A 24,403-nucleotide genomic window follows, 5' to 3' on the forward strand; every position below is an offset into this window, starting at 1 on the left:
CTGATCCAGGACACCCTTCAGGGCAAACCAGCCGGCCCCTGCCCGTGCAACAGGCCTCTATCCTATATAATAGAAGGGTAATATGCAAACTGACCCTAACAGCAGAACGACTGGGAATGACTGGTCACTGTGACACACACAGGGCAGAGGGCAGACGCTCAATGCAGGAGCTGCCCCCTGGTGGTCAGTGCGCTCCCACAGGGAAACTCTGCTCAGCCACAAGCCAGGCTGACGGCTGCCAGCACAGTGGTGGTGGCAGGAGCCTCTCCTGCCTCCTCAGCAGCGCTAAGGATGTCTGACTGCAGCTTAGGTCTGCTCCCCGCTGGCAAGTGGACATCCCCCGAGGGCTCCCGGGCTGCCAGAGCGATGTCTGACTGCCAGCTTAGGCCCAATTCCCCAGGGAGTGGGCCTAAACCAGCAGGTGGTCATTCCCCAAGGGGTCTCAGACTGTGAGAGGGCATAGGCCAGGCTGAGGGACCCCCCCCCGCCCCCCCCCGTCGAGTGCACAAAGTTTTGTGCACCGGGCCTCTAGTTTAGAAAAATAAAAGCAAAGAGTAAAATGCTGCTATGGATCAAGAGAGAGTTTTCCACATTGGAGACACCAGAAGGTCTCAGAGCAGGGCTCCAATCCCCAGCAAGTGGAAGGGGAGCCCCTTCAGGCCCTCCATCTTCGTGTAACCTCTTGGGAGTCCAACCTGTTTCAGCTCCTCCCTCCACACTCAAGCAGACCACACAGTACACCGGAACCTCTTCTACAAGAGGAGTCACCTGTGAACGTGCCTACCACCTCCCACCGACACATCAGTCACCATATCTTGCCAAGGTTTAGGTTCAGTGCTTCTCAAACCTAAGGTTTGAGAAACCTGCAGGAGCCTAAAAATAATCCAGACTTCACAGTTCAACCCGACACCCCCGCCACCCCCATTCTAATGTGATCAGTGAGGAGACAGACAGGGTGGCTCTGTTCCCACAAGCATCTTGCCCCACCCTGGCCCCATATCACTGTCCACCCGTGGGAACAGGAAGCCAGAATCTCTCAGGTTCTTCCTCAGAAAAGCATGCAGGGCCCTTCTCAGGGGCCCCGGAGCCCGAGCGGCTTGGTTACAGGGCGTGCTTTTTCCGCATGGTGGAATTCTATGTAAGTACTTCACCATCTTCAACGACAAAGAGATCACCTTCTTGCTTACATGCTTCTGTAAATTTAAATACTGGCTTACTGCCAGGAAGTGCAGCCAACTACCTTGCTCTATCAGAAGAATAAATTACTCTGTCCACTTCCTCCCTCACTGTTCTAACAGCCATCTTCTGAAGTGCTCTCCCGAATCTCATATACCATGTCCACATCACAAGCTTGAAAACTCAATGTTCCCCCCTCATGAGCCATTAGAACAGTGAACTTTAATTTAAAAGAAATAAACTGCAAAGACTAGAAAGGGCATGTCTTCCCACCCCAAAGCCCACCCAGTGCCAGTGTTTCCTGACTCCCCCTAGTGGCCATGATGCAGCTGACATGCTAACCCCGCATCAACCTGTCCCACCAGCCTGCACTGTGTCCTAAAGATAGGGATAAAACAGAACCAACCACCCATGACCCATCTACTAACACACAAAGGCCTATTCCTTGGCCTTGTACTTGTCTCTAGGTGCCCAATGTTTAATTGGTACCAAAGGAAACAAAGAAATGGAAGAAGACGTTATATTGCCACCGCTTTATCAAACAGAACCAAACAAAGATTTTGCCAGCTCACCCGTGGGCCGGTATCACTGCGGCCCGTCCTGAGGAAGTGCTCACACGGTGCACGTGAGCGAGAGGTCATTTTAGTTCACTGCAAGTCTAACACAATGGTAGCTCATGGCGGAATCCTCCCAATGCAATAAAAACACTAACTTCACACGTCCTCAAGGCTCTGATATGGATTTCTGACTTTGCATCCTTCTCCTCCAAACTCTCACCCAGCTCTGCTGGAAGTGGGTTATATGCAGCTTGTTCTCCTTGGCCCACCACCACCACCCGTCACCTGTGGCTCAGGTCACCCCAGGCACATAAGTCAAAGAAGCCATCCTCAATTCAACCAGAAATTCAACTGTCAAGTTCTCATTTCCCACTAGAGGGAGCCATTGAGTCGGGTGCCTCTGCCCACCCCTTCAGAAGGGAGAAGAGCAGGTAGGGAGCTCAAGAGAAACATTTGCTCCTTGGGAATAGTCCCCTTGGGCTTTAAAACTGAATTAAAAAAACAAAAGAGCCTAAAATAAGCAAAGCTATGGAAGGGGACTGCTGGTGTGGCAGGCCCCTTGGTTATAGACAGGGCCTAAAGACCCAGTAATGAGCAGCAGGACAAGGCAGCCAGTTAGTCCCACTCTGGGAGATGAACCCCTGGGTGCTGCTGGCAGTCCTAAATCTTCTTCCAGCCCCTGCTTCCGCTGGAGGCAACTTACCTGGGCCACAAATACCACTTGACGTGCAATCGAACCACCAGCCTGAGCTGATGAGGACAGTGAAACCTTCAGCATGCGCACAGCCAAGGCGAGCGCTGACTCCTCTCTGAGAGCTCAGGTGCCTTTGTCACAACTTTGGGAATAGCCCCAATCCCCTAGTTTGAACAGAGCTGAACTACACTGAATGTCACAGGGCCAGGATTCTGCAGCAACCCTTGCAGGTGTTCATGTGAAGCCTTTCCTCCAAAGGCAGCAATGCCCCCAATCTCCCAGCCACACGTGTCCACTGAGGGCCTCAGTGCCACCATGAGCAGGGGAGGTACCATGGTCAGCACAGCCTGACACCCACGTCCCGGCTTACGAACCACTCATATTTCTGTACCAGCAAAACCTCCTCACGACTCTCCTGGAAAACTAACATTTCAAAACCCTTGCTAGGTGTCAGCTAAGCTGTTTTCCATCCTAAATGTCTGCCTTTTACTGCATTCAAACTGAAGTGCTATTTTAAGGAAACAAAAAATAGCTTTCGCTCCTTTGTCAGACACCTATGATACATCCAGATTCTTATCTGGAGCCACTGCAGCCAACAACCCCAGGGCCGTTCTATACGCATATGCATCACCCAGCAGATGCGTGTTTGGTGTGTCCCCTCACACCAAGAGAAGGGCCTGGGTGAAGTGCACACACTGCTCAAGTCTTAGGTACGGGGCCTGTATGAGGCATAAGAACCAGACGTGGATTGTGCCAAGTGGGGGGTAGGGGAAGATTCTTGTACAAAGTGTGAGTCATCAGATGATGCCAGAGCAAACGGTGCAGTCGCCTCTCAGCAGCACCTTCAGCACGGGACGCCTTCACTTGCCCACCCGCACCTCACACAGCCATGTGTATCCTTCTCTTCGGGCCAACGTAAAAAAATCAATCCTATTTGAAATTCAAGACCAGAGTATCCTTTGGGCCCCTGTCTTATTCAGGTGAAAGAAGAAAGGTCAGAGTCTAATCATTTGCATCAGGTAGTTACAAAAGAATCTACAATGTGCTTTTATGGACCTTATTTTCACAGTAATTAATTAATGGGAACTGATGGTTTCAAAGTTATACTTTCATGTCTCAGAATATCCCTATGAGAGTAGGCATGACTGGCTCCAACGAACAATAGGACCCAGAAAAGCTAAATATCACCTCTTAGAGAAGATCATGGTCAAAGCCGAACTAGAATTGGGAGCCCTGGACCATCCCATCTGGGTTGATTGGGGGGTGAGCACAGTCAGGAGGGAGCAGGAGAGGGGAAGGGACGTTGGGAGGAAACCCCCTGAACACCTGCGTGGTTACACCCTACCTGCAAAGACACCGACAACAAAGCAAGCCAGGCTCCCGCACTAACACGGGGCAGGAGTCTGCTCTGTAAGGAGCTCCCAGATCTCTCCTCCAGCTCTGCACTGCCTGTGGAACAGGCCACCCATGCATTCCATGGAGCAAGGGGTAGGGTGATCCCAGGGCAAGGGGTACCTCTGCTCCCCTCAAATCTTACCTCCATTGGTGCAACTTCCTTGTTTGGTAGCAAAGGGAAGTTAACTATACCAGAGGTTTACTCCATCCAGCCTCATACACAAAAGTGAAAGAGAAAATGTGTGTGTTTATGATTCCATAGGAATATAAAGTCACGTATCCATCCTTTACAAGCCTTCATTCCTGCCCCACATGGGCCCTCAACTTCTCTGGGTCCCTTTTTAATTGTTCTTTTTCATAAGCAAAACATCTGTGGGAGAGTTCTGCACAAGTGCCTATCAGACCCTCAATTTTGGAAATTAAATGGAGATAAATCTTCAACGACTCAAAAACCAAGGGTATGGTGTGCCCTATTCTTTGTGCTGCTCACTCCTGAAAATAGGGCACCAGAACCTGGGGGGCCAATTCCACAATCATGCGCAGTTGTTCTAAGACAACAAGAAGAATGTTTAAAATATGTTAAAAACACTTGCTTAATCTCAAGATAACACTGTAAAGGATGAAGTGGACATCTGAGGGCTATGGAAACATCCGTGAGGATGCATGCCTTGTCCATCTCACCAACTGAAGAGCTGAATGATATTTAAGCTATAGGTTAATACTAATAACGTGTATGTACACACACTCCTAAGTATGAATTTAGTCACATAAGAGAGAAATATGTCTTCAAGAATGAGGAAAGACCACACGTAAAGAATAACCCCACCACAGTGACCCTGTTTCAGCCATTCTGGAATACTGCTGCCAGCCAAGGAATCTTCTGCACACCCAAACCTTGCCCTGAACCAATCTCTAAAGATACAGTCTCCCGCCTATTCTAGGGGAAAATTTAACTGTGTGATAAAATTCTCAGTGCAGGTCCATCTCTGATCCCCAGGGCTCCTGACTTTCAAACGGTGAGGACAGGAGCAGAGGGGTCAGAGATGCTACCTGCATGGGCCCGTCAGCCCTTCACCCACTGCCTCTGGGCACCTGCCTTTGTCCCCACTACCTCCCTCCCAGGGTCTGAGAGATCACTGTCCAAGGACATGAGTATGGTGACAACAACAATGGCTGAGGCCTGAGGCCATTCTTTAGAGTTTCTCCACCAGGACTTGTGTTTTCTGATCTGACAGACATGGGGGCAGTGGAGCAGGAGAGCAGTGCCCTCCAAGGGGCCTCAGGCAGGACTGAAATGTGCTCAGCGGAATCCACGCCCCGACTCATCCCACCCCCTATCACAGACCCCCATTCACCCATCCCTATCACAGACCCCCACTCACCCACCCCCTGTCACAGACCCCTACTCACCCACCACCTATCACAGACCCTCACTCACCCCACCCCCTATCAGACCCCCATTCACCCCACCCCCTATCACAGGCCCCTACTCACCCACCCCCTATCACAGACCCCCACTCACCCCACCCTCTATCAGACCCCCATTCACCCCACCCCCTATCACAGACCCCTACTCACCCACCCCCATCACAGACCCCCACTCACCCACCCCCTATAACAGACCCCAACTTACCCCACCTCCTATCAGACCCCCATTCACCCCACCCCCTATCACAGACCCCCACTTACCCCACCCCCTATCACAGACCCCCCCTCACCCCACCCCCTATCACAGACCCCCACTCACCCACCCCCTATAACAGACCCCTACTCACCCACCACCTATCACAGACCCCCACTCACCCACGCCATCACAGACCCCCACTCACCCACCCCCTATCACAGACACCCACTCGCCCCACCCCCATCACAGACACACAGCTCCCGGCACAGGAGCCCACACACGTCCTCTGGTCCAGCGGTCACCAACCGGTGGTCCACGGACCACTGCTCTGGTCAGAGAGATGCTGACTTGTCATGTAAAGATGAACAGATAAGCAATCCAGCACAGCGCAGGTGGCCTGCAGGCCTGCTTCCGGTTGTCACTCATCCACTCTCGGCCTAACCAGTAATGGTCCCCCAGGACTCCAAGTAGCCTGGCTCAGAGGGGCTCCCTTTACAACCCATCCCAACACACGAGAGTCAACAGATGGTGGCACCGGCGACAGCAGCACCCGCTGGGGTGGATGTGAGTCCACCACTAGCCCCATGGGGCCGACCTTCACAAAAGGTGTGCGCGCCACAGCCCTCCCTCCCTCGCCGGTGAGCATCACTGCTGTGCTTTTTGAGCCTGTGAAAGATTTACTACTCACATTTTCCCTTCAGTTAACTAGGAGGCATGGGGTGGTGGCATCTGGCAGGCACCCTCTGGGCCACACACTACGGTCACCTGCGTGGCAGGGCTGGGCTTTACCTGTTTCCGTAAGTCCTGAGCCGACCGATGCAGAGGGGGGTGGTGGTGGTTAGCAGTGGGCCCCTTGGCCGAGGAGCCCGAGGCGGGGGCCGTGGGGGGTTGGTTGGCTGGAGCCTGCTCCCTCCGGCTGTCGGCCCGGTGATCACTGTGCTTCTCCTTGCTGGGAGTGGCCTCCTTGCTCTTGTGTTTTTGAACAGGTTCTTTCTCCCGTGACGACCTGCTGGAACCGTTGAAAACTAGGAAGAAAGAATGGAAGAATAAAGTCATGACCTGAGCATACTGCCAGGGAACCTAAACTTCCTGGCGTCAGAAAGAGTGAAAGAGGGAACTTTCCGTACATCAAGTCCTACCATGCTACCTAAAGCAGCCCCCATTCCAAGCTCCCAGTCAAAGCACACAAGCACCAGAACACAGGGGCACACTGAAAAATGATAAGCCTATCCTAAGAAATTTTTTGGTTGAAATAATTGAAAACCTCATTTTTATAAAAGCCCTCAGAATATCAACACCATGCCTCATACACAAAGAAAAATTAAAATGAATAAGCTAACGCAGCCACGTTCCAAGAACAGGAGCACGTTGTGTGTAAAGGTACAAGGCATCTGGCATTAAGATAATACATTCTGCCGAAACCGGTTTGGCTCAGTGGATAGAGCGTCGGCCTGCGGACTGAAAGGTCCCAGGTTCGATTCCGGTCAAGGGCATGTACCTGGGTTGCGGGCACATCCCCAGTAGGAGATGTGCAGGAGGCAGCTGATCGATGTTTCTCTCTCATCATGTTTCTAACTCTCTATCTCTCTCTCCCTTCCTCTCTGTAAAAAAATCAATAAAATATATATATATAAAAAAAAGATAACACATTCTCAGATTTAGTTATGTAAAGTGAGGCTGAGCACCTGCCATCGAATGTGTCAGGGATGCAGCTGCTTGACCTGACCCCTCAGTGACCACGGAGGAGGGAACGGGACACAGGAGCGGGAAGCCAGGCCCCCTTCTGTTCCAGGGGTCCTAACACCCAGACCTGCTTCCCATGAGCCAGGAAACACTGCTAACGCTGAGTGCACTCGGCCAAGGACATTCTGGTTGTGCCTGTTTGATGCATGAAGTCAGCAGGCATGGACAGGATGAGTGCCTGGCCCAGGCCATGCTGTCTGGCACACAGCCACTCCCTGCTCTGACTCCCCAACGGCTCTCAGTCAATACCCAATGTGCACACTGGATCCCACCCACTATGGAGGTCAAAGGGGCCAGGTATGCTCAGAGTTTCCACAGTCCTCTCCGAGGATGCTTCTGTCATTTTCTCTGCTGTGCAGCCAGGACATGCACTCATCAGGTCCGGCCACTCTACAGCAATCAACCCATAGGTCTCTTCTCCCCTCACACCATCCCAGCAGGCGGAGGAAGAAGGCAACCTGTGCCTCAACTGCTCTGCCCTACGAGTGTTCCAGGCAGGGCCATGCTGGGTAGTGGCAGGAAGCCCCTTTAGCTGTCACTTTTATTTATTTATTTATTTGTTTGTTTATTTATTTGTTTATTTATTTATTTATAAATATATTTTATTGATTTCAGAGAGGAAGGGGGGGGAGAGAGAGAGAGAGAGAGAGAGAAACATCAATGATGAGAGAGAATCATGGCTAGGCTGTCTCCCGCATATCCCCTACTGGGGATCAAGCCTGCCACCCGGGCATGTGCCCTTGACTGAAATCGAACCCAGAACCCTTCAGTCCACAGACTCTATCCAGTTAGGGCTAGCTGTCACTTTTAGAAGGCTCCCGGTGAAAGGTGTCTCCCCCTCCTCCAGGTAGAACTCGCTACCTGACCACCTGACTGGGCAGCTGTAAGGAGAAACCTTTCCTACAGCTGGAAGAAGCAGAGGTCCAAGGCACGGGTCCTGCCTGCCCTCGAGGAGCTCATACATACCACTGCTCCTTTGCGGCTGCTCCCCAACCTGCACCCACACTTCCTTCCTCACACACTCCTTCACCGTTCATCTCCATTTTAAGTGTCCTTCAAATTACATGTATGCCTTATAGTTTGCAAATATCATCCTCTGATTTGTCATTTGGTTTTCCATCTATTGTGCTAAATCTGCTAGCCCACTTTTTAAAGTTTCTTTCTTTGCTTTTATGCCTAGAAAGCCCTTCCATATTTTCAAATGGTAAAATATTCCTCCAAGTCTCCTCCTAATTGTTTTTGGACTCAATTGGCTAGACTTACTTCTGTAGTCCAGGTGTCATTACTCTGTATACGGCACACCATGGAGATTTACATTCCCACATCTGGGCATGTGAGCCTGGCCCCAGTGATTGCACATTCTAACCAGACGCTCAGCGCTGAAGTAAAGACCATGCCACATCAAACATGGTCTGTAAACCCGGTGGTATGAGGTTCTGCGGGATGCTCTCAGTTACAGACAAAATGGAAGCTTTAATGGCTGGCATTTATCCTAAGTGCAAGTAACTGCCCACTGTCAGAGAGCATCAGTCATACCCAAGCTGGCAGCATCTGTGCTTGCTTTCAAGACAAATTAAAGGCAACATCTGTAAGAAGTCATACTTCAATGTGATTAAAAATCAAGCCAAAGAACATGAATCTAGGCAATCCTTGACTGTTCACCAATTTTCTAAAGCAGTGAGTACAGCTCCTTTATTGGAACATGGCACAAGAAGTTGTTTTTTAATCTCAAATATTCCATACTTTTCTGTGCTTTGTTACTGCCACTGGGGTGAGCATCAAGGTGCAGCCTGCCAAAACACATATGAAAAAATGCTCAAAGTTACTGTTCATCAGGGAGATGCAAATTAAAACGACAATGAGGTATCACCCCACACCTGTCAGAATGGCTACCATCAACAAATCAACAAATGACAAGTGCTGGCAAGGATGTGGAGAAAAGGGAACCCTAGTACACTGCTGGTGGGAATGCAGACTGGTGCAGCCACTATGTAAAACAGTATGGAGTTTCCTCAAAAAATTAAATATGGAACTGCCATTTGACCCAGTGATCCCACTTCTAGGACTATATCCTAAGAAACCCGAAACACCAATCAGAAAGAAGGTATGTACCCCTATGTTCATAGCAGCACAATCCATAATAGCTAAGATCTGGAAACAGCCCAGGTGCCCATCAGTAGATGAGTGGATAAAAAAGCTGTGGTACATCTATACCATGGAATACTATGCAGCAGTAAAAAAGAATCTCTTACCCTTTGAGACAGCATGGAGGGACCTGGAGAGTATCATGCTAAGTGAAATAAGTCAGTCAGAGAAAGACAAGTATCACATAATCTCACTGATATGTGGAGCCTAAGTAACAAAATAAAGTGATGACTGGAGTGGATCCAGAGACATGGAAGCATGGAACAGAGTGTGGAATCTCAGAGGGAAGGTGGGGGAGATGGGTGGGTGGGAGGTACTCAACCAAAGACCGTGTATGCATATATGCATAACCCATGGACATGGACAATTAGGTGGTGAAAGCCTGGGACAGGGGGTGGGGGCGGGCTGGAGGGGGGCTAATGGGGAAAAAGAGGGAGGGGACATAAGTAATATTTTCAACAATAAAGATTTTTTTAAAAAAGAGTACAGCCTGCTATGAAAGAAGTACCAGCTCCATAATGTATTACTTTGTTCAGATTTTTAAAAAAAATAAAAATTCTATGGGTTTGTTAATGTTTCATGACACTATATGAGCAGTTAAATCTCCAGCCCTGCTGTTTAACAACTGGGCATGTTATTTATGCCCTCAGTTTTCTCATTTGTGACCTGAGATGACAAGTGTCAATGTGTGGAGAGCCCCTAGCATAATGACGGGGGCCTGGCAGACACTTAACATTTGGGGGAAATTATTACTGGGTATTTAAAGGACGGTCTTAGGTTACTTCATCATCAGATTGGGGCAGGCTCTCCTCCTGCCCTGCCCTCCCTACAGATACAGCATAAAGAAGGTCTTCAACACAGATGGCTGGACTGAGCAGGCCCTTCATCACCTCCTCAGGGAACACAGCTGCCGCCCGTTGCCTCCCAATATCCATTCCATGGGAGAAAGAGGCACGGCACTGCTCATGCCCTGCCCAAGCAAGAAAAAATGCAATGTTAAAAACACCCCACATCTCTACCAGATTAATGAATGGCTTATATCTTGGGGGATCCCAGAGTCCCTTTCAGGGGACCCCCTAGGTAAAAACTGTTTTCATAATTATCCTACAACATATTTGCCTTTGTCACCGTGTTGATAATTTCAATGATGGTGATGGCTGAAGGTGGATTAGCTGTCAGAGAAATGCAAATCAAAAGCACAGGAGAACCCTGGCCAGGTAGTTCACTTGGTGAGAGTGTCGTCCTCATATGCAAGGTTGTGGGTTCAATCCTTGGTCAGGACACATGCAAGAATCAACCAATTAGTGCATAAATAAGTGGAACAACAAATCGATGTTTCTCCCTCCCTTAAACCAATTAAAAAGTGCATGAGATTCCACTCCACACCCACTAGGATGGCTATGCTCAGAAAGATGAATGATGAGGATGTGGAGAACTTGTAACCCTCATACAATGCTGGTGGGAATGTAAAATAATGGGATCACACTGGAAAACAGGCTGGGGAGTCCCAAAGGATGGATGAATCTGGTACTTAGAGAAACAAATGGGATATTATTCTATCTAATAAAAGTGATATGCAAATTGACCATCACTCCAACACACAGGATGGCCACCACAAGATGGCAGGCAGGGGAGGGCAGTTGTGGGTGATCAGGCCAGCAGGGGAGGGCAGTTAGGGGTGACCAGGCCTGCAGGGGAGGAAAGTTAGGGGGGAGGGGGGGCCCAGGCCTGCAGTGGAGGGCAGTTAGGGGTGACTGGGCCAGCAGGGGAGGGCAGTTGGGGGGGACCAGACCTGCAGGGGAGGGCAGTTAAGGGCAATTGGGCCAGCAGAGGAACAGTTAGGAATAGATCAGGCTGGCAGGGGAGAGTTAGGTGTTGATCAGGCTGGCAGGCAGAAGCAGTTAGGGGCAATCAGGCAGGCAAGCAGGCAAGTGGTTAGAAGCCAGCAGTCCTGGATTGTGACAGGGATGTCCGACTGGGATCAGACCTAAATGGGCAGTCGGACATCCATCGAGGGGTCCCAGATTGGAAAGGGGGGCAGGATGGGCTGAGGGACACACACACCCCACCCCATGCACGAATTTTGTGCACCGGTCCTCTAGGCAATCCATAAAAAGGAGTTAAGTATGATACATGCCACGGCATGGACCAATTTTAGAGTCACTACAGTAAGTGAAAGAACCAATGACAAAGGCCACATATCACATGATTAGATTCATATCTAATAGCCAGAATAGACCAATAGAGACAGAAAGTGGACTGGTGGCTGCCAGGGACTGGTAGGTTTGGGAAAAATGGGAGCGACTGCTGATACTTACAAGGTTTTTGGGGGAGAAGGTGCTAAAAAATGTTTCAAAGTTAATCATGGTGAGGGTTTCACAACTTTGTGACTATATTAAAAACTCCTGAATTATATACTTTAAATGGGTAAATTTTATGATGATGTGAATTACAGCTCAGTAAAACTTTTTTTTTTTTTTTCCAATAAAAGGTGGGGAAATCGGTAGTTTTCTCAGTCTCCCGAAGAAGCTGGCTTTCCAGCCCCTGATCTTGGTGCATAGAGGTGATGTAGCCCCGCGTGTGGCGCTGGGGGAGGAGGAGATGGGACCAGAGGATGGAGTTAACGGGGACAGACAGACGGACCTCCCAGGGGAGGGGGGAGAGGACTGGGAGAGACCCCCAACGACTATCTACACAGGGGAAATGGGAGACATCTGTAATATTATCAACAATAAAAAATACACACTTAAAAAAAATGTTTTAATACTATAGCTCAACCCTGTCGGGTTTGGCTTAGTGCAGCGGTTCTCAACCTGTGGGTCGCGACCCCTTTGGCGGTCGAATGACCCTTTCACAGGGGTCGCCTAAGACCATCCTGCATATCAGATATTTAGATATTTACATGACGATGCATAACATTAGCAACATGACAGTTACGAAGTAGCAACGAAAATAATTTTATGGTTGGGTCACAACATGAAGAACTGTATTTAAAGGGCCAGAACGTTGATAGCTGGCTTAGTGGATAGAGCGTTGGCCTGTGGGATGGAGGGGGCGGGGGGTGGGGTTCCCAGGTTCGATTCTGGTCAAGGGCACGTCTCTGGGTTATTGGCTCCATCCCCAGTAGGGGGCGTGCAGGAGGCAGCCAGTCAATGATTCTCTCTCATCAGTGATGTTTCTATCCCTCTCTCCCTCTCCCTTTCTCTCTGAAATCAATTCAAATATTTTTAATGTTTCAAATCAACTATACTTAAAGTTTTTAAAAATGTTAAAAACTTGCTACTTCCCAATTATTTTACTTTTTTTATTATGAGTGTTCTTGAGCATAATTGCTACCACTGTATCAGTATGTTCAAAATAAAATATAATGATAAAAAAAAAAGGTGGGAAAAATGATGCTGTAATACAGATCAGTGCAGTAGCCCCAAACTATTTTAATAATTATAATCCTCTTCACAGCAGGTTAACAACAAAGCCAGTGTCCAGTAAGGATGAGGTAAAGCAGTACAGAGTGTTAATGGTATTAAATCTTGACCCTTGAGGACACATACTTTGTGTGATGAGAACTAGAAGTAAAGCACTTCTGCATACCAAAACAGGACAACTGTTTCCATGGAAAAGCACTTTCGAGACTGTTTAAGTTGCAAGCTAGCTACTTTTTTCATGGCATGCTATTTTTTATGTGAAAGAACTACAAATAGTTATTTGTTGGCCATTTACTAAAAAAATGAATAAAGTAAAAGACTGTCAAGGAAAATAACTAATAGTTATTGCTACCAATGACAGAATGCATAATTTCAAGCCAAAAAAAATTACAATTTTGAAAATCCTATACCTACCACCATGAGTCTGACAGCCTCCAGCTCTTAAGGCCTTTCTGATGAGATGGGTGGAGTTGTGGGGTTCTTGAATCCCACACGTGAAAGGTGCCAACAGTTAGAACAGGTGCAAACTCAGTGAACCATCATGTTCAAATGATCAATAGCTGACATAACAAAACCGTGCATAGTAAGAGATCCATTCAAAGTGGAAGGCAACCTGATGAAAAGCCCACTGATACAGGTTCAGGTTCCTGTGACAACTGACCTTAAAGAAACTAGCACTGGTTGAGTATGGGTGGGATGTCAAAGAATAAAATAATCTACAAAGGCTCCTCTCCTTTCCAGAAATTTATCTGTCTGAGACTGATTTTCTTCACATATGTCAACCAAAACTGAATACTGTGAGATTGAATGCAAAAGTAGGTAAGAATCTACTTAGATGTCTTCTACTCAGACAGGTATTTAAAGATACTTGTAAAAATGTAACACAATGCAACTCTCCTCACTATAATTTCTTGGTTTTAAAATCTAGTTACTTTTCATAAAAGTGTTATTTGTGTTATCTGTGTTAACATGGTGTTGTGTTAACATTGTAACCCTCATACACTGTGTAAATGGGTTTGTGTTATTTTTAAATGAGTAAATATTTTTAATGTCCTCAGTTATAATTTTAATAAGTATTAATAAATACAATCCACATTAATAAAGCCTTTTGGACTTGTATGCATGCATATAAGCATTACCATTGGACACAGTCACTAGGGGGTGAGAGCATTTGCTGGGGGGTGGGAGTGGCCTGCCAGGGAGAGGGGAGTAAGGGTAGGTGGAAGAGGGGATAAATGGTAATTGATGGAGACATGACTGTGGATGGTGAACACACAATACAGTGTACATATGATGTGTTGTGGAATTGTGCACCTGAAACATGTATAATTGTATTAATCAGTGTCACCCCAATAAATTCAATAAAAAGGAAAAATAAATCAAGTCAAAAAATAAAAATAGAAGCCTTCTGGGGGTCCCAAAAAGCCTGGAACTGCTGGGTTGGATTACCTTTCCCAAGGTTGGCCACACTATGGTTCCCAGAGGCTTCTATACCTGCCAGATACCCAATGCTCAGGCTCTGAGATAAAGCTTCCCAGATCTGAATCTGCAGAAATCATTTGCTAATATTTGGCCTTGGACTGGTTGCCTACCTGAGCCTTAGTTTCTCCACCTACTATCTCTCTCACAGGGTTGCTCTGAGGAGTCCGTGAGAAGATGCTCATCTAGGAAGGGGCGTTAGCAGGGCAGGAAGCAGCACTGGCTAAATGACAGCTTGCTGGAATCACCACACTGCTTCCAAGGGTGTCAACGGTCAGACGTGTAGCAGGGCATAGGCACAGAACAGTGCTTACAGTCCTACATCCCACCTTCCCAAATGAACAAAGGGCAAGGCTGGCTGCAAGCTGGGACATCATGGGAATTCATTGTGGCATTGGTTAGCCAGTAATATCTTTCTGAGATCTGGGGGAGAGAAAAACCAAAAACCCAGATCCTTCTTCAGCACCTGAAACAAAATGCACAAGTCTGGTTCTATTCTAATGCTTTGAGGAGTTTGCCCACCACCAGCACTGCATCAACTCTGCAGGACAAAGCTCCGGAAGCCAAGCCTGCAAATCAGAGACGGTGCTGTGGGCACCTTGATGACAGACAGGAAGGGGAAATCAGAGGGGACAGGAAGGCATGTGCCATTAACTTCACACACAAAACTGGCTGCTCTGTGAACCACAGCACTGTATTCTACTGAAGACTATTTTGATCAGATAAACAGAAAAATACAAAAATTTAAAACTGAATAAAAATAATTTTGATTTTAATTTAAACAGTGGGATAGTTTTCAAACGACTCTACTTTCTGTAACCATCTTATCTTGCTAGTTTATAGAAGTCAAATCATGTGTTAAATGGGAAGAAAGGGGGAGGGAGGTCTGAGCCAGAGAAAAGGTATATTTTGTCCTCAACAGCTCATTAATTTTAAGTGTCGTGGGAACCTGCCAGTTTTACCCCTCCAAGTAATTATCTTTTGTCTTCATTTGTAAGATGCTTGAGAAGGGGAGAGAAGAGGAAACAAACAAAAAAAAAATGTTCGCTCTCCCAGGGAAGGACTAAACCCAGATCATAAGAGACAGGAAGACCAAGAGAGTTAGATGGATAGAAGAACTAGGCACACAGTCCCCAATTAAAAGGAATAACTGGACTCCTTTCTTTAAGGGAGAGGGGAAAAGCATTTATCACAGTAAACCGCATTAGGAAACTAAAATGTACACAAATACAAATAGCTCTACATTAATGAACAGAGACAAATATATTGATTTGTAGATGCATACTCTGAAAGCTAAATTGCCTATAGACAAGTGTTTTCACACCACAGCAAGCAAAATCTTTAAATCCAAAGGATGGTATTTTGATTCAAGGTCATTTCATGCCTGAGAAGATGAGATTGGCTCCCAATAAGGGATGAAAACAAAATGAGCAAGAGAAGTTACTTCAGAAACATCTACCTGCAATCTCGCGATCATGTGAATGGTAGAAAGCGACACTTTCCAAGGAGGAGTTCACACTTACAGCTCCAGGTTCGTACTCAATGATGTCCCATTAAGCTCAGCTCACAGAGTCAGACTGCACCGAGACACCTAGGGAGATCTCTAAGGCCATCTATGAAGCTGGTCACAGGTCTTTAAAGCCCTCACTATAGACCAGGGGTGGGCAAACTTTTTGACTCGAGGGCCACAATGGGTTCTTAAACTGGACCGGAGGGCCGGAACAAAAGCATGGATGGAGTGTTTGTGTGAACTAATATAAATTCAAAGTAAACATCATTACATAAAAGGGTACGGTCTTTTTTTTTTTTTTTAGTTTCATTCATTTCAAACGGGCCGGATTCGGCCCGCGGGCCGTAGTTTGCCCACGGCTGCTATAAACACAGCCTCTTGGTGGGACGTGGAGAGTTTGGTTTTGGTCTCTAGTTCCCAGATCACCAAACACAGCTGTGCCTCCGCTTCCTGAATCACAAACCAGTGCCTCCCTTGCTCTGCCCTCCAGGAATCACTGAAGTATTTATTAAGTATTTAAAATAAAGTACATAAGGTGCTCTGTGTTCTTCAGAGAGAGAGGAGTTATGCAAATATAAGAAGGTTGATCTTTTTTAAAGCTCCTGCTGCAATGGCAGAGATAAGACCCACTTCTGAAAACAGTAATTCCCTTTAAACAGAGCTGAGAAGGCCAGCCCGTCTCCATTACCTGCCCACATCCAGGCACCCCAATCTTGCTACTTATTGTTGCTAATGAAGCTACCTCATCTGAACACAGGAGACAATCCTAATGACTGTCACTAGGTGAGTTTTGCCTGGCGTCTGACAGAAGATATATGATATCCTGAGATGACTCAGGTGAAGTCTTCACCAGCTTGACAGAGAAACATGGACGAGAGTCATTACTGAATGCTGGGCCGAGACGTCTGCTCACAGAGATACAAGACAAAAAGGAAAGAATGAACACAAGGCCAGAAGACAGGACTAACCCCAAAATACATAAAATAAGACCTGCTCCCAGTCCCTCCCCCAAAGCAAATCAAAGGGACAAAAAGTGAATCATCTATACCCGTGGTCAGCAAACTGTGGCTCAAGAACCACATGCGGCTCTTTGGCCCTTTGAGTGTGGCTCTTCCTAAGCCTTAGGAGTACCCTAATTAAGTTAATAACAATGTACCTACCTATATAGTTTAAGTTTAAAAAATTTGGCTCTCAAAAGAAATTTTAATCGTTGTACTGTTGATATTTGGCTCTGTTGACTAATGAGTTTGCCGACCACTGATCTATACTAATAAAAGGGTAATATGCTAATTAGACCAGGAGACCTTCCAGACCTCCTTCTGGACAAAGCCATGATGGCCGAGGCGAGACACAGGCAGTTAGGGACAATTAGGCCGGCAGTGGGGGGCAGTTGGGGGCGAGCAGGCTGGCAGGCAGAGTGGTTAGGGGCAATCAGGCAGGCAGACGAGCAGTTAAGAGCCAGCGGTCCCGGATTCTGAGAAGGGTATCTGACTGCCTGTTTAGGCCCTATCCCTGTGATTGGGCCTAAACTGGCAGTCAAACATCCCATGAGGGATCCCAGATTGGAGAGGGTGCAGGCTGGGCTGAGGGACAATCCTCCCCCTCCCCATGCACGAATTTCATGCACTGGGCCATTAGTCCTAGATAATAAAAGCCTAATATGCTAAGTGTCTGGTCGCCCAGTCAGCCATTCAACCAATCAAAGTGTAATATGCTAATGATATGTTAAGGCCACTCAACCGCTCGCTATGACATGCACTGACCACCAGGGGCAGATGCTCTGACCGGTAGGTTAGCTGGCTGCTGGGGTCTGGCTGATAGGGACTGAGCGAGATGGGCTGGACACACCCTGGAGCTCTCCTGGGGTCCCTCCCCAGATGGCCAACCTCCCGCATCCCTCCCCGGCCCCGATCCTGGAATGGTGGGGTCCCTCAGCCTGGCCTGTGCTGTCTTGCAATCCGGGCTGAGGGCCCCCCCCCCCCCCAACCTAAGTGCACGAATTTCATGCATCGGGCCTCTAGTTGTAAATAATGAAGAAAATGTTACGGAAAGGAAAAGAGAAGCCCACCAAGTTTCTGATCTCGAGCCAGATATTTAAATGTAAGCTTCATGTCATTACAAGGCGTCCGACTTGGGGAAGACAGACTCCATCAATTGGCTGGCATTAAATCCTTGTTACCGGTACAAGAGCCGCACTTGCTCCCTGGAGCCAGTTCAATTTTGAGTCACTATTGTCTGAAAACAATGGAATGCCTGCCAACCTGTGCCAGCAGTTCCAAAGGGATTTTTCATGCAGCCTGTGTGAGTGCTGTAACACAGTTTGCCATGGGCGAAAACAGCTCCACTAACTCAGCGACCGCATTCACATGTAAAACCAAGGAAGGCAGCAGGGCACAGTTAAGGGAGCAGGAGCCCCCTTAAGATCTCACAGCACAGCTCTCCCATTCTCAGCACCAACCTCACTCCGAAATGCAAGAGACAACACCCACAGCAACTCAGTGCACCCCTGACTCCAGCACCACATGCCTGTTCTACTGGTTTACAGGGCATTTGTGAAAACCCTCTTGAATTTCTGCAGAGTCAAATCCTAGCTCTTTGGCTATACATAGAACAAGCAAAAAATCCATTACAAAAGATTTTCAAAGCAAATTGAATTTTCGTTTCTATGTCAGAACTTGTATTCTGTAAGTCATAGAACAGCTTTTTGTTTATCAGAATTTGGTCGCAGGTATAAAATTGTGAATACATATGTGCAACGATGAAAAATAACTACCAGAGTTGGATAGAACTGCCATTTAAACATGTTTCTTACATCTGTTCCTAATAACTTCTGATACTAAAGTTTAAAAGGGCATATGACCTTTATGCGAATATAAAGGTCAGGGCAACAGAAAGACCATAAACCAGGATGAATGGTTTTTGTCATTGAAAAATGGTTCCTTGGCCTACTTGGCCCCCAAAGGAGCTGAGGAAAGGACAAGACTGATAGCTGGTGACTAGCGCCACAGCTGGTGCCCACATCAAGGGGCTCCAAGGCATTCACAGCATTCTCCAAAGTGCCAGGGGGAGAACACCTGAACAGATGGCCTTTGGGGATGGCAGGCAGTGGGCAGAGGGATTTCATGCTCTGTCACTCTCAGAAACAAGACAAAGAGCATAGAACTAGGGGTTATACTCAGAGGGGGACATGCATTAACTCCGGAAGGACAGGTGAATAAAGTGTTCTGCAGATGGGGGTTTCATAAAACCCTGTATGCAAGGGGATGGCCAACCACATCTGAAGTGCATGATTCTGGCCCACCTCTGGATGTGAACAAGGACTCTAACCATTCTTAGCACACAGAGAGAGACACCTTAAAAATGTTTTCAACTGGAAGACAGCCCATATATGCACGGCCAATTATACAAGGAAAACTGGTTATTTTCCAAATAAAAGTATTTTACAAAAAACAAACAAACAAACAAAAAAAACCCCAAAAAACTAAATATAGAAATATTTGCCCTGAAATAAGAACTATTTTCAAGGTTCTCCAAATGAATATCAGGGGTCCACTATTCTATCTATCACATACAAGTCCCTCTACCCTCCAGCCAGGAAAAAGATGACTCCACCTGCATATTTTAGTCTTGGGAAACAACACAACTTCCCAAATGACTCAAGATTCCACTTAAGGCAGGCCAGATGAATTTAACTGAAAATATTAAATACTGAGCAGTCTGGTGAACAGCTCAGCAATCCAATTTACGATGTCATGATATAAACATCCCAGCCAACTATGGACAACAAAATTGATTAAAGGTTTCAGGAATCTAACACGATACTAATTTCTTCACAACTGCATGGTATTATATTTTTTAAAAGAAAAAGTCATGTGCAGGAGCCCAGTCACAGGAGTAGCCAGTCCCCAAACACCGGGACTCCCCACAGGTCAGGACTGTGCTTTGTGTCTGTAACTCACTCAGGCCTAACAGACTCTTATTTATCTATACTAATAAAAGGGTAATATGCTAATTAGACCAGACGTCTTCCAGACAAGGCCACAGTGGTGGGGGCCAAGGCAGACGCAGTTAGGGGTGATAAGACTGGTCGGGGAGCAATTAGGGTGCGATCAGTCCAGCAGGCAGAGGTGGTTAGGGGTGATCAGGCAGGTAGGCAGGCAAGTGGTTAAAAGCCAGCAGTCCTGGGTTGCGAGAGGGATGTCCGAGGGGTCCTGGATTGGGGAGGGTGCAGGCTGGGCTGAGGGACCCCCCCACCCCCCGCACAAATTTCATGCACTGAGCCTCTAGTCTTCAATAAGCTATAATGCCCACTTAACATGTACCACCCAATGGATTTCTGCATATTCACAAAGCTGCCCAACCATTACCATCCTGTAAACTTAAACCATTTTCATCACCTCAAAATAAAATGCCATGGCCATTTCCTATTCTCCCTCCTCCCCAACTCTAACCCTAACTGAAAAAAATGGTGTTATCAACATTTTACAGACAGGAAAACTGAGGCTTAAAGATACTGAATAACTAGCCCAATGACACCTGCGTAGGAAGACAAATCTGAGCCAGGATCATCTTTTCCACCAGCAAAGCACATGGTCTAGTCTAGCCTGTCTGTGTGTGTGTGTGTGTGTGTGTGTGTGTGTGTGTGTGTGTGAGAGAGAGAGAGAGAGACAGAGAGAGAGAGACAGAGAGAGACAGAGAGAGAGACAGAGAGACAGAGAGACAGACTGACTGCTTGGACTAGTGGAACAAATGCTTAAGGAAAGTGAAAAGAAATGGGGACAGGCCTGTTATGTGGATGGAGACATGTTACTGGGGACCTTGGACCACACTTGAAACCACACTTCTGGTGAGGTCAATGAGGTTACACACACAGCCCTCACTGTGTGCCAGGCATGTAAACATGCTAACCTTCCAGAATCCTTTTATCAATTCCAAGGTTGTAGGCTTCCTGGTCTTCTCAGTCACATGTGGGTGTTGACGATGATAGACAACAAGGCGCTTTCAAACTGCCATGCACTATTCTCGAATATGTTAACTCATTTAGCTCTCACAAAAACTTATGAAAAAGACTCATGATCTTTTCTTCAAAGGTAATAAAATTAAGAAAGAGAAAACTTGCCCGAGGTTGCAGCCATGATAAGAGCCAGCTCCATGCCCTCAACCGCCAAGCTGCATGGCCTGTGTGCAAAGTGGTGGTGGTTAGGAACAAATACTTTATAATCTGACTCTCCATGGACTGTACTCTCAAAAACAAATTCCCAGCCCATATTCCAACTGTTTAAAATAGTCACTCAGCTCAACAGGAAAACAATAACAACAAAACAAAACAAAGGAGCTACCAGAGGTTAAAGAAAGGACAAGAGGATATTCCATGAAAGTGTCAATGAAAAAAACAGCATCTGTCAGCTAGAGAGCATCTTACTGGGCAGCTAAGGTGGGACCTTGGTTCTGTACAGCCACCCTTCCACCACCCAGAGAGGGGCACCTTGGAAGCCACCACTGAGCATAAATGTGGTCAACTCAGCCCAAATGATTGTTTTCTGCCCCTCACACAACATGCCTCCATGTGAATCCAAAAGCAATTAAATCATTCCAGCTGGGAATCTAATGGCATGTTGTTTAAAGAGTCTTCGGAGAAATGTCCCTGTTCACAATGAGATGAGCATACAAAGGAACAATGGTCTCTGCCACCACTTCTATTTTTCCTAAGTGCAGAAAAGCATTTGAAGAATATACAATACGTGGCTAATGTGAGCAATGAACTTTCACCGAGTTCTCTCTGCAAAGGGTGACAAACGCCTCACCACAGTGACAACACTGAGGAAAACACAAAGCCAAGTTCATTCCAAACAAATGTATTATTTCCTCTGCTCTACCACACTTCTCCTACTGGGAAAAATAACCAATTATGAGAACTTTGCAAAAACTAAGCCATTTCAAATACCAACTTCTGACATAAATACTACAAAACTGTTTTGCATGTTGTTTTGTTCCAGATATAATTACCTCCCCAAAGAGCTCTGTCCTTATGATCACCTGAGGCTCTGTATATGAAGAGTATTTCAGAACTTTGAAGAGCTGCTGAAACAGAAGTTGCTGGGGGCCTTCTTACAGTAACATCTAAGTGTGAACCCAAGGCTTAAAGGTCAGGTGATGCTGTCCTTGTCACTTTAGATTATGAATTTTAATAAACAAGTCCATTTCCATTAGGATGTTCAGTAGATTATAAATGAGAACATCAGAGTCCTATGTAATGTTTGCAAAATTCAACATCTGCCTGTGGGCAGCAGGCTCTTGCAGGAGACTACTGGATCAGGCTTCTACTCAAGGAAGTGAAGTGCTGTCCCAGACAGGCCCACGAGATATGGCAGGAAACAGGGTGAGCGGGAGTGTGTTTGCTTCTGGCTCCTGCTCCGAAGGGAACCCCTGCTGCTTCACTAGGCTTCAAGTTTTGGGGACAAACAAGATAAAGTGAGACACAATCAGCACTGTGGTTTCCAGTGTCTTCAGATTTACACAGCCTATGTAAAACTGTTCTCCCAGAAATGTGGCCCAATCAGGGTTTCTAGCCAGAGCTGCCCAGTAACAGTGTTAAGTTTTCCATATTTTGTTTTCTGTGAGATATATATAAAATTAATTTCAGAGAGGAAGGAAGAGGAAGAGAGAGATAGAAACATCAATGATGAGAGAGAATCACTGGCTGCCTCCTGCATGGCCCCCACTGGGGATTGAGACCGCAACCCGGGCATGTGCCCTGACCGGGAATTGAATCATGACCTCCTGGTTCATAGTTCGATGCTCAACCACTGAGCCACTAGAGCTGGACTCTGTGCATTTCTTTCCCCACATTTCAGTGAGGGGGATCCTCCTGGGAGAGAATACAGATGTTGTTAAACTTTGTAACATGACTCAACACCCCTGGCACACAAAGTAAGGAAAAACACCAAGAGAAACACAAAACACCAACAGCAGCTTGCTCTGCACTTTCCTGTGTGAAAAGAGTCAACAATTCTGAGGCCCTGCTTGACACCACACAATTATTATGCCCTCATCCAGGTTATTCTTGTTAGAAAATCTACTTTAACACTTGTACGTTCTTTGCCTAGATGAGAAATCAAAAGTAAATGGAGATGGTCTCTAGGTTTTACTTTTTGGAAAATTAGGCATGGCAGGGAAAGGAAGAGCCCAGCCCTTATCTCATTCACAAACTGGGCCCCACCTTTTCTTTCCTCACAGGCAGAAAACTCAAAAATGGTGCCAACGCTCATCAGGCAATCCCTCAAATAAGAGAATGGCAGTGAGAAGTAGAAGCAGCATAAGATGCAAGATAAGAGGATCATGGTTCACCTGATGTGGCCGGTACCTCACTCTGGGCCTTCTAATGCCTTCTGGGAAGTGGCAAGTCCAACTGCTCATGTGCGCAACTTGGGTGCACTCTGACACCAGCCCATGTTCATTAGGCAATTAGGCATCAGCACCTTGGAATCTAACCAAGCTTGAAGCTCAGCAGGTGCTCTCAGAAACTGAGGAAAGGTTCAATTTTCTAAACATGAAGGCAGCCTCTTCTGAACCCCAGACAGAACAAACAAGTTGGCTAGAGCAGGTCCTGGGTAAGCCTGGGTCTAACATGTTTCTCATATACAAAATCACCTACCATCTATCTGCTTTCTTTAAAGATGAAAGAACTGGTCTAATGCTAGGTAAACCCCTTCTGTACTTCCACTGAGAACTTCCCATCACAAATGAACCCTCTCTAGCAGTTATCTGTTTCATTCTATCATCATACATCACATTTAAACAAACATCCTGTTTTATAACTCACTAGAGGCCCGGTGCATGAAATTCATGCATGGGTGCGGTCCCTAGGCCTGGCCGGCGATTGAAATTCGAGCGCGAGCTTCTGGTGTGGAAAGGCAGGTCCCATCTAACCTCTGGGTCCTGGGCCCCCACCTGCCCCCCTCCACCTGAGTCACAGTGCCCGAGTCCCCACACGGAGATGCGGTGAGTGCGGCCGGACGCAGTGGGCCTCTGGGCCGCCCAGCAGCGCTGCACAGAAGCTAGGGGGGTAGCGCGCCTTCTCCTGGCTGGCCTCATAGACCAGCCCCTGTGGTCTCGGCAGCTGCGGCCCGGGCTCATAATGGCCACCCAGCACCTGAGCACGAGGGCTTCCCCGGTGTGTGAGCCCTGGGTAGCAGGGGGAGTGAGAGCCAGCTCAGTGGACACCCTGCATTCTCACCACACCTCCATCCCCATCACCCCTGCCCCCAGGTAGCTGGCGAGAGGTCGCAATGAGTCGCCGATGCCCACCATATTCCACACCGCCCCTTGGTGGTCATGACACATCATAGCAAGCGATCGAACTCCCATTCTCTGGGTCGAACTCCCAAGGGGACACTTTCCCTCTTAGCCTTTTATATATATGGACTAGAGGCCCAGTGCACGAAATTCGTGCACAGGGGGTGGGGGGGAGGGGGGATCCCCTCAGCCCGACCTGCACCCTCTCCAATCCGGGAACCCTCAGGGGATGTCCTACTGATGGCTTAGGCCCGCTCCCCGTGGTTCTCTGCTGTCTATGGAGCCCGCTTGGCCACTCCCGGGTTGCCATGGACAATGGCCAAGCAGGCCCTGCTCTCAGCGGCTGCTCCCCAGGACTGG

The 24,403-nt window shown here is 47.3% G+C and overlaps 1 protein-coding gene across 10 annotated transcripts in view; it reads right to left on the reverse strand.

Annotated features, from left to right (window-relative positions):
• The window catches only part of JARID2 (jumonji and AT-rich interaction domain containing 2), a 290,372-nt gene that overhangs the window by 29,777 nt on the left and 236,192 nt on the right, over positions 1-24,403 (reverse strand). For all 10 annotated transcript variants that reach the window (XM_036348397.1, XM_036348405.1, XM_036348406.1 and 7 more), the window contains one exon: positions 6,236-6,471. In XM_036348397.1, coding sequence (XP_036204290.1) covers positions 6,236-6,471 — 236 coding nt within the window. The remainder of the gene's footprint in view (positions 1-6,235; positions 6,472-24,403) is intronic.

This window comes from Myotis myotis, unplaced genomic scaffold (genome assembly GCF_014108235.1).
Source record: "Myotis myotis isolate mMyoMyo1 unplaced genomic scaffold, mMyoMyo1.p scaffold_m19_p_2, whole genome shotgun sequence".
Classification (NCBI taxonomy): domain Eukaryota; kingdom Metazoa; phylum Chordata; class Mammalia; order Chiroptera; family Vespertilionidae; genus Myotis; species Myotis myotis.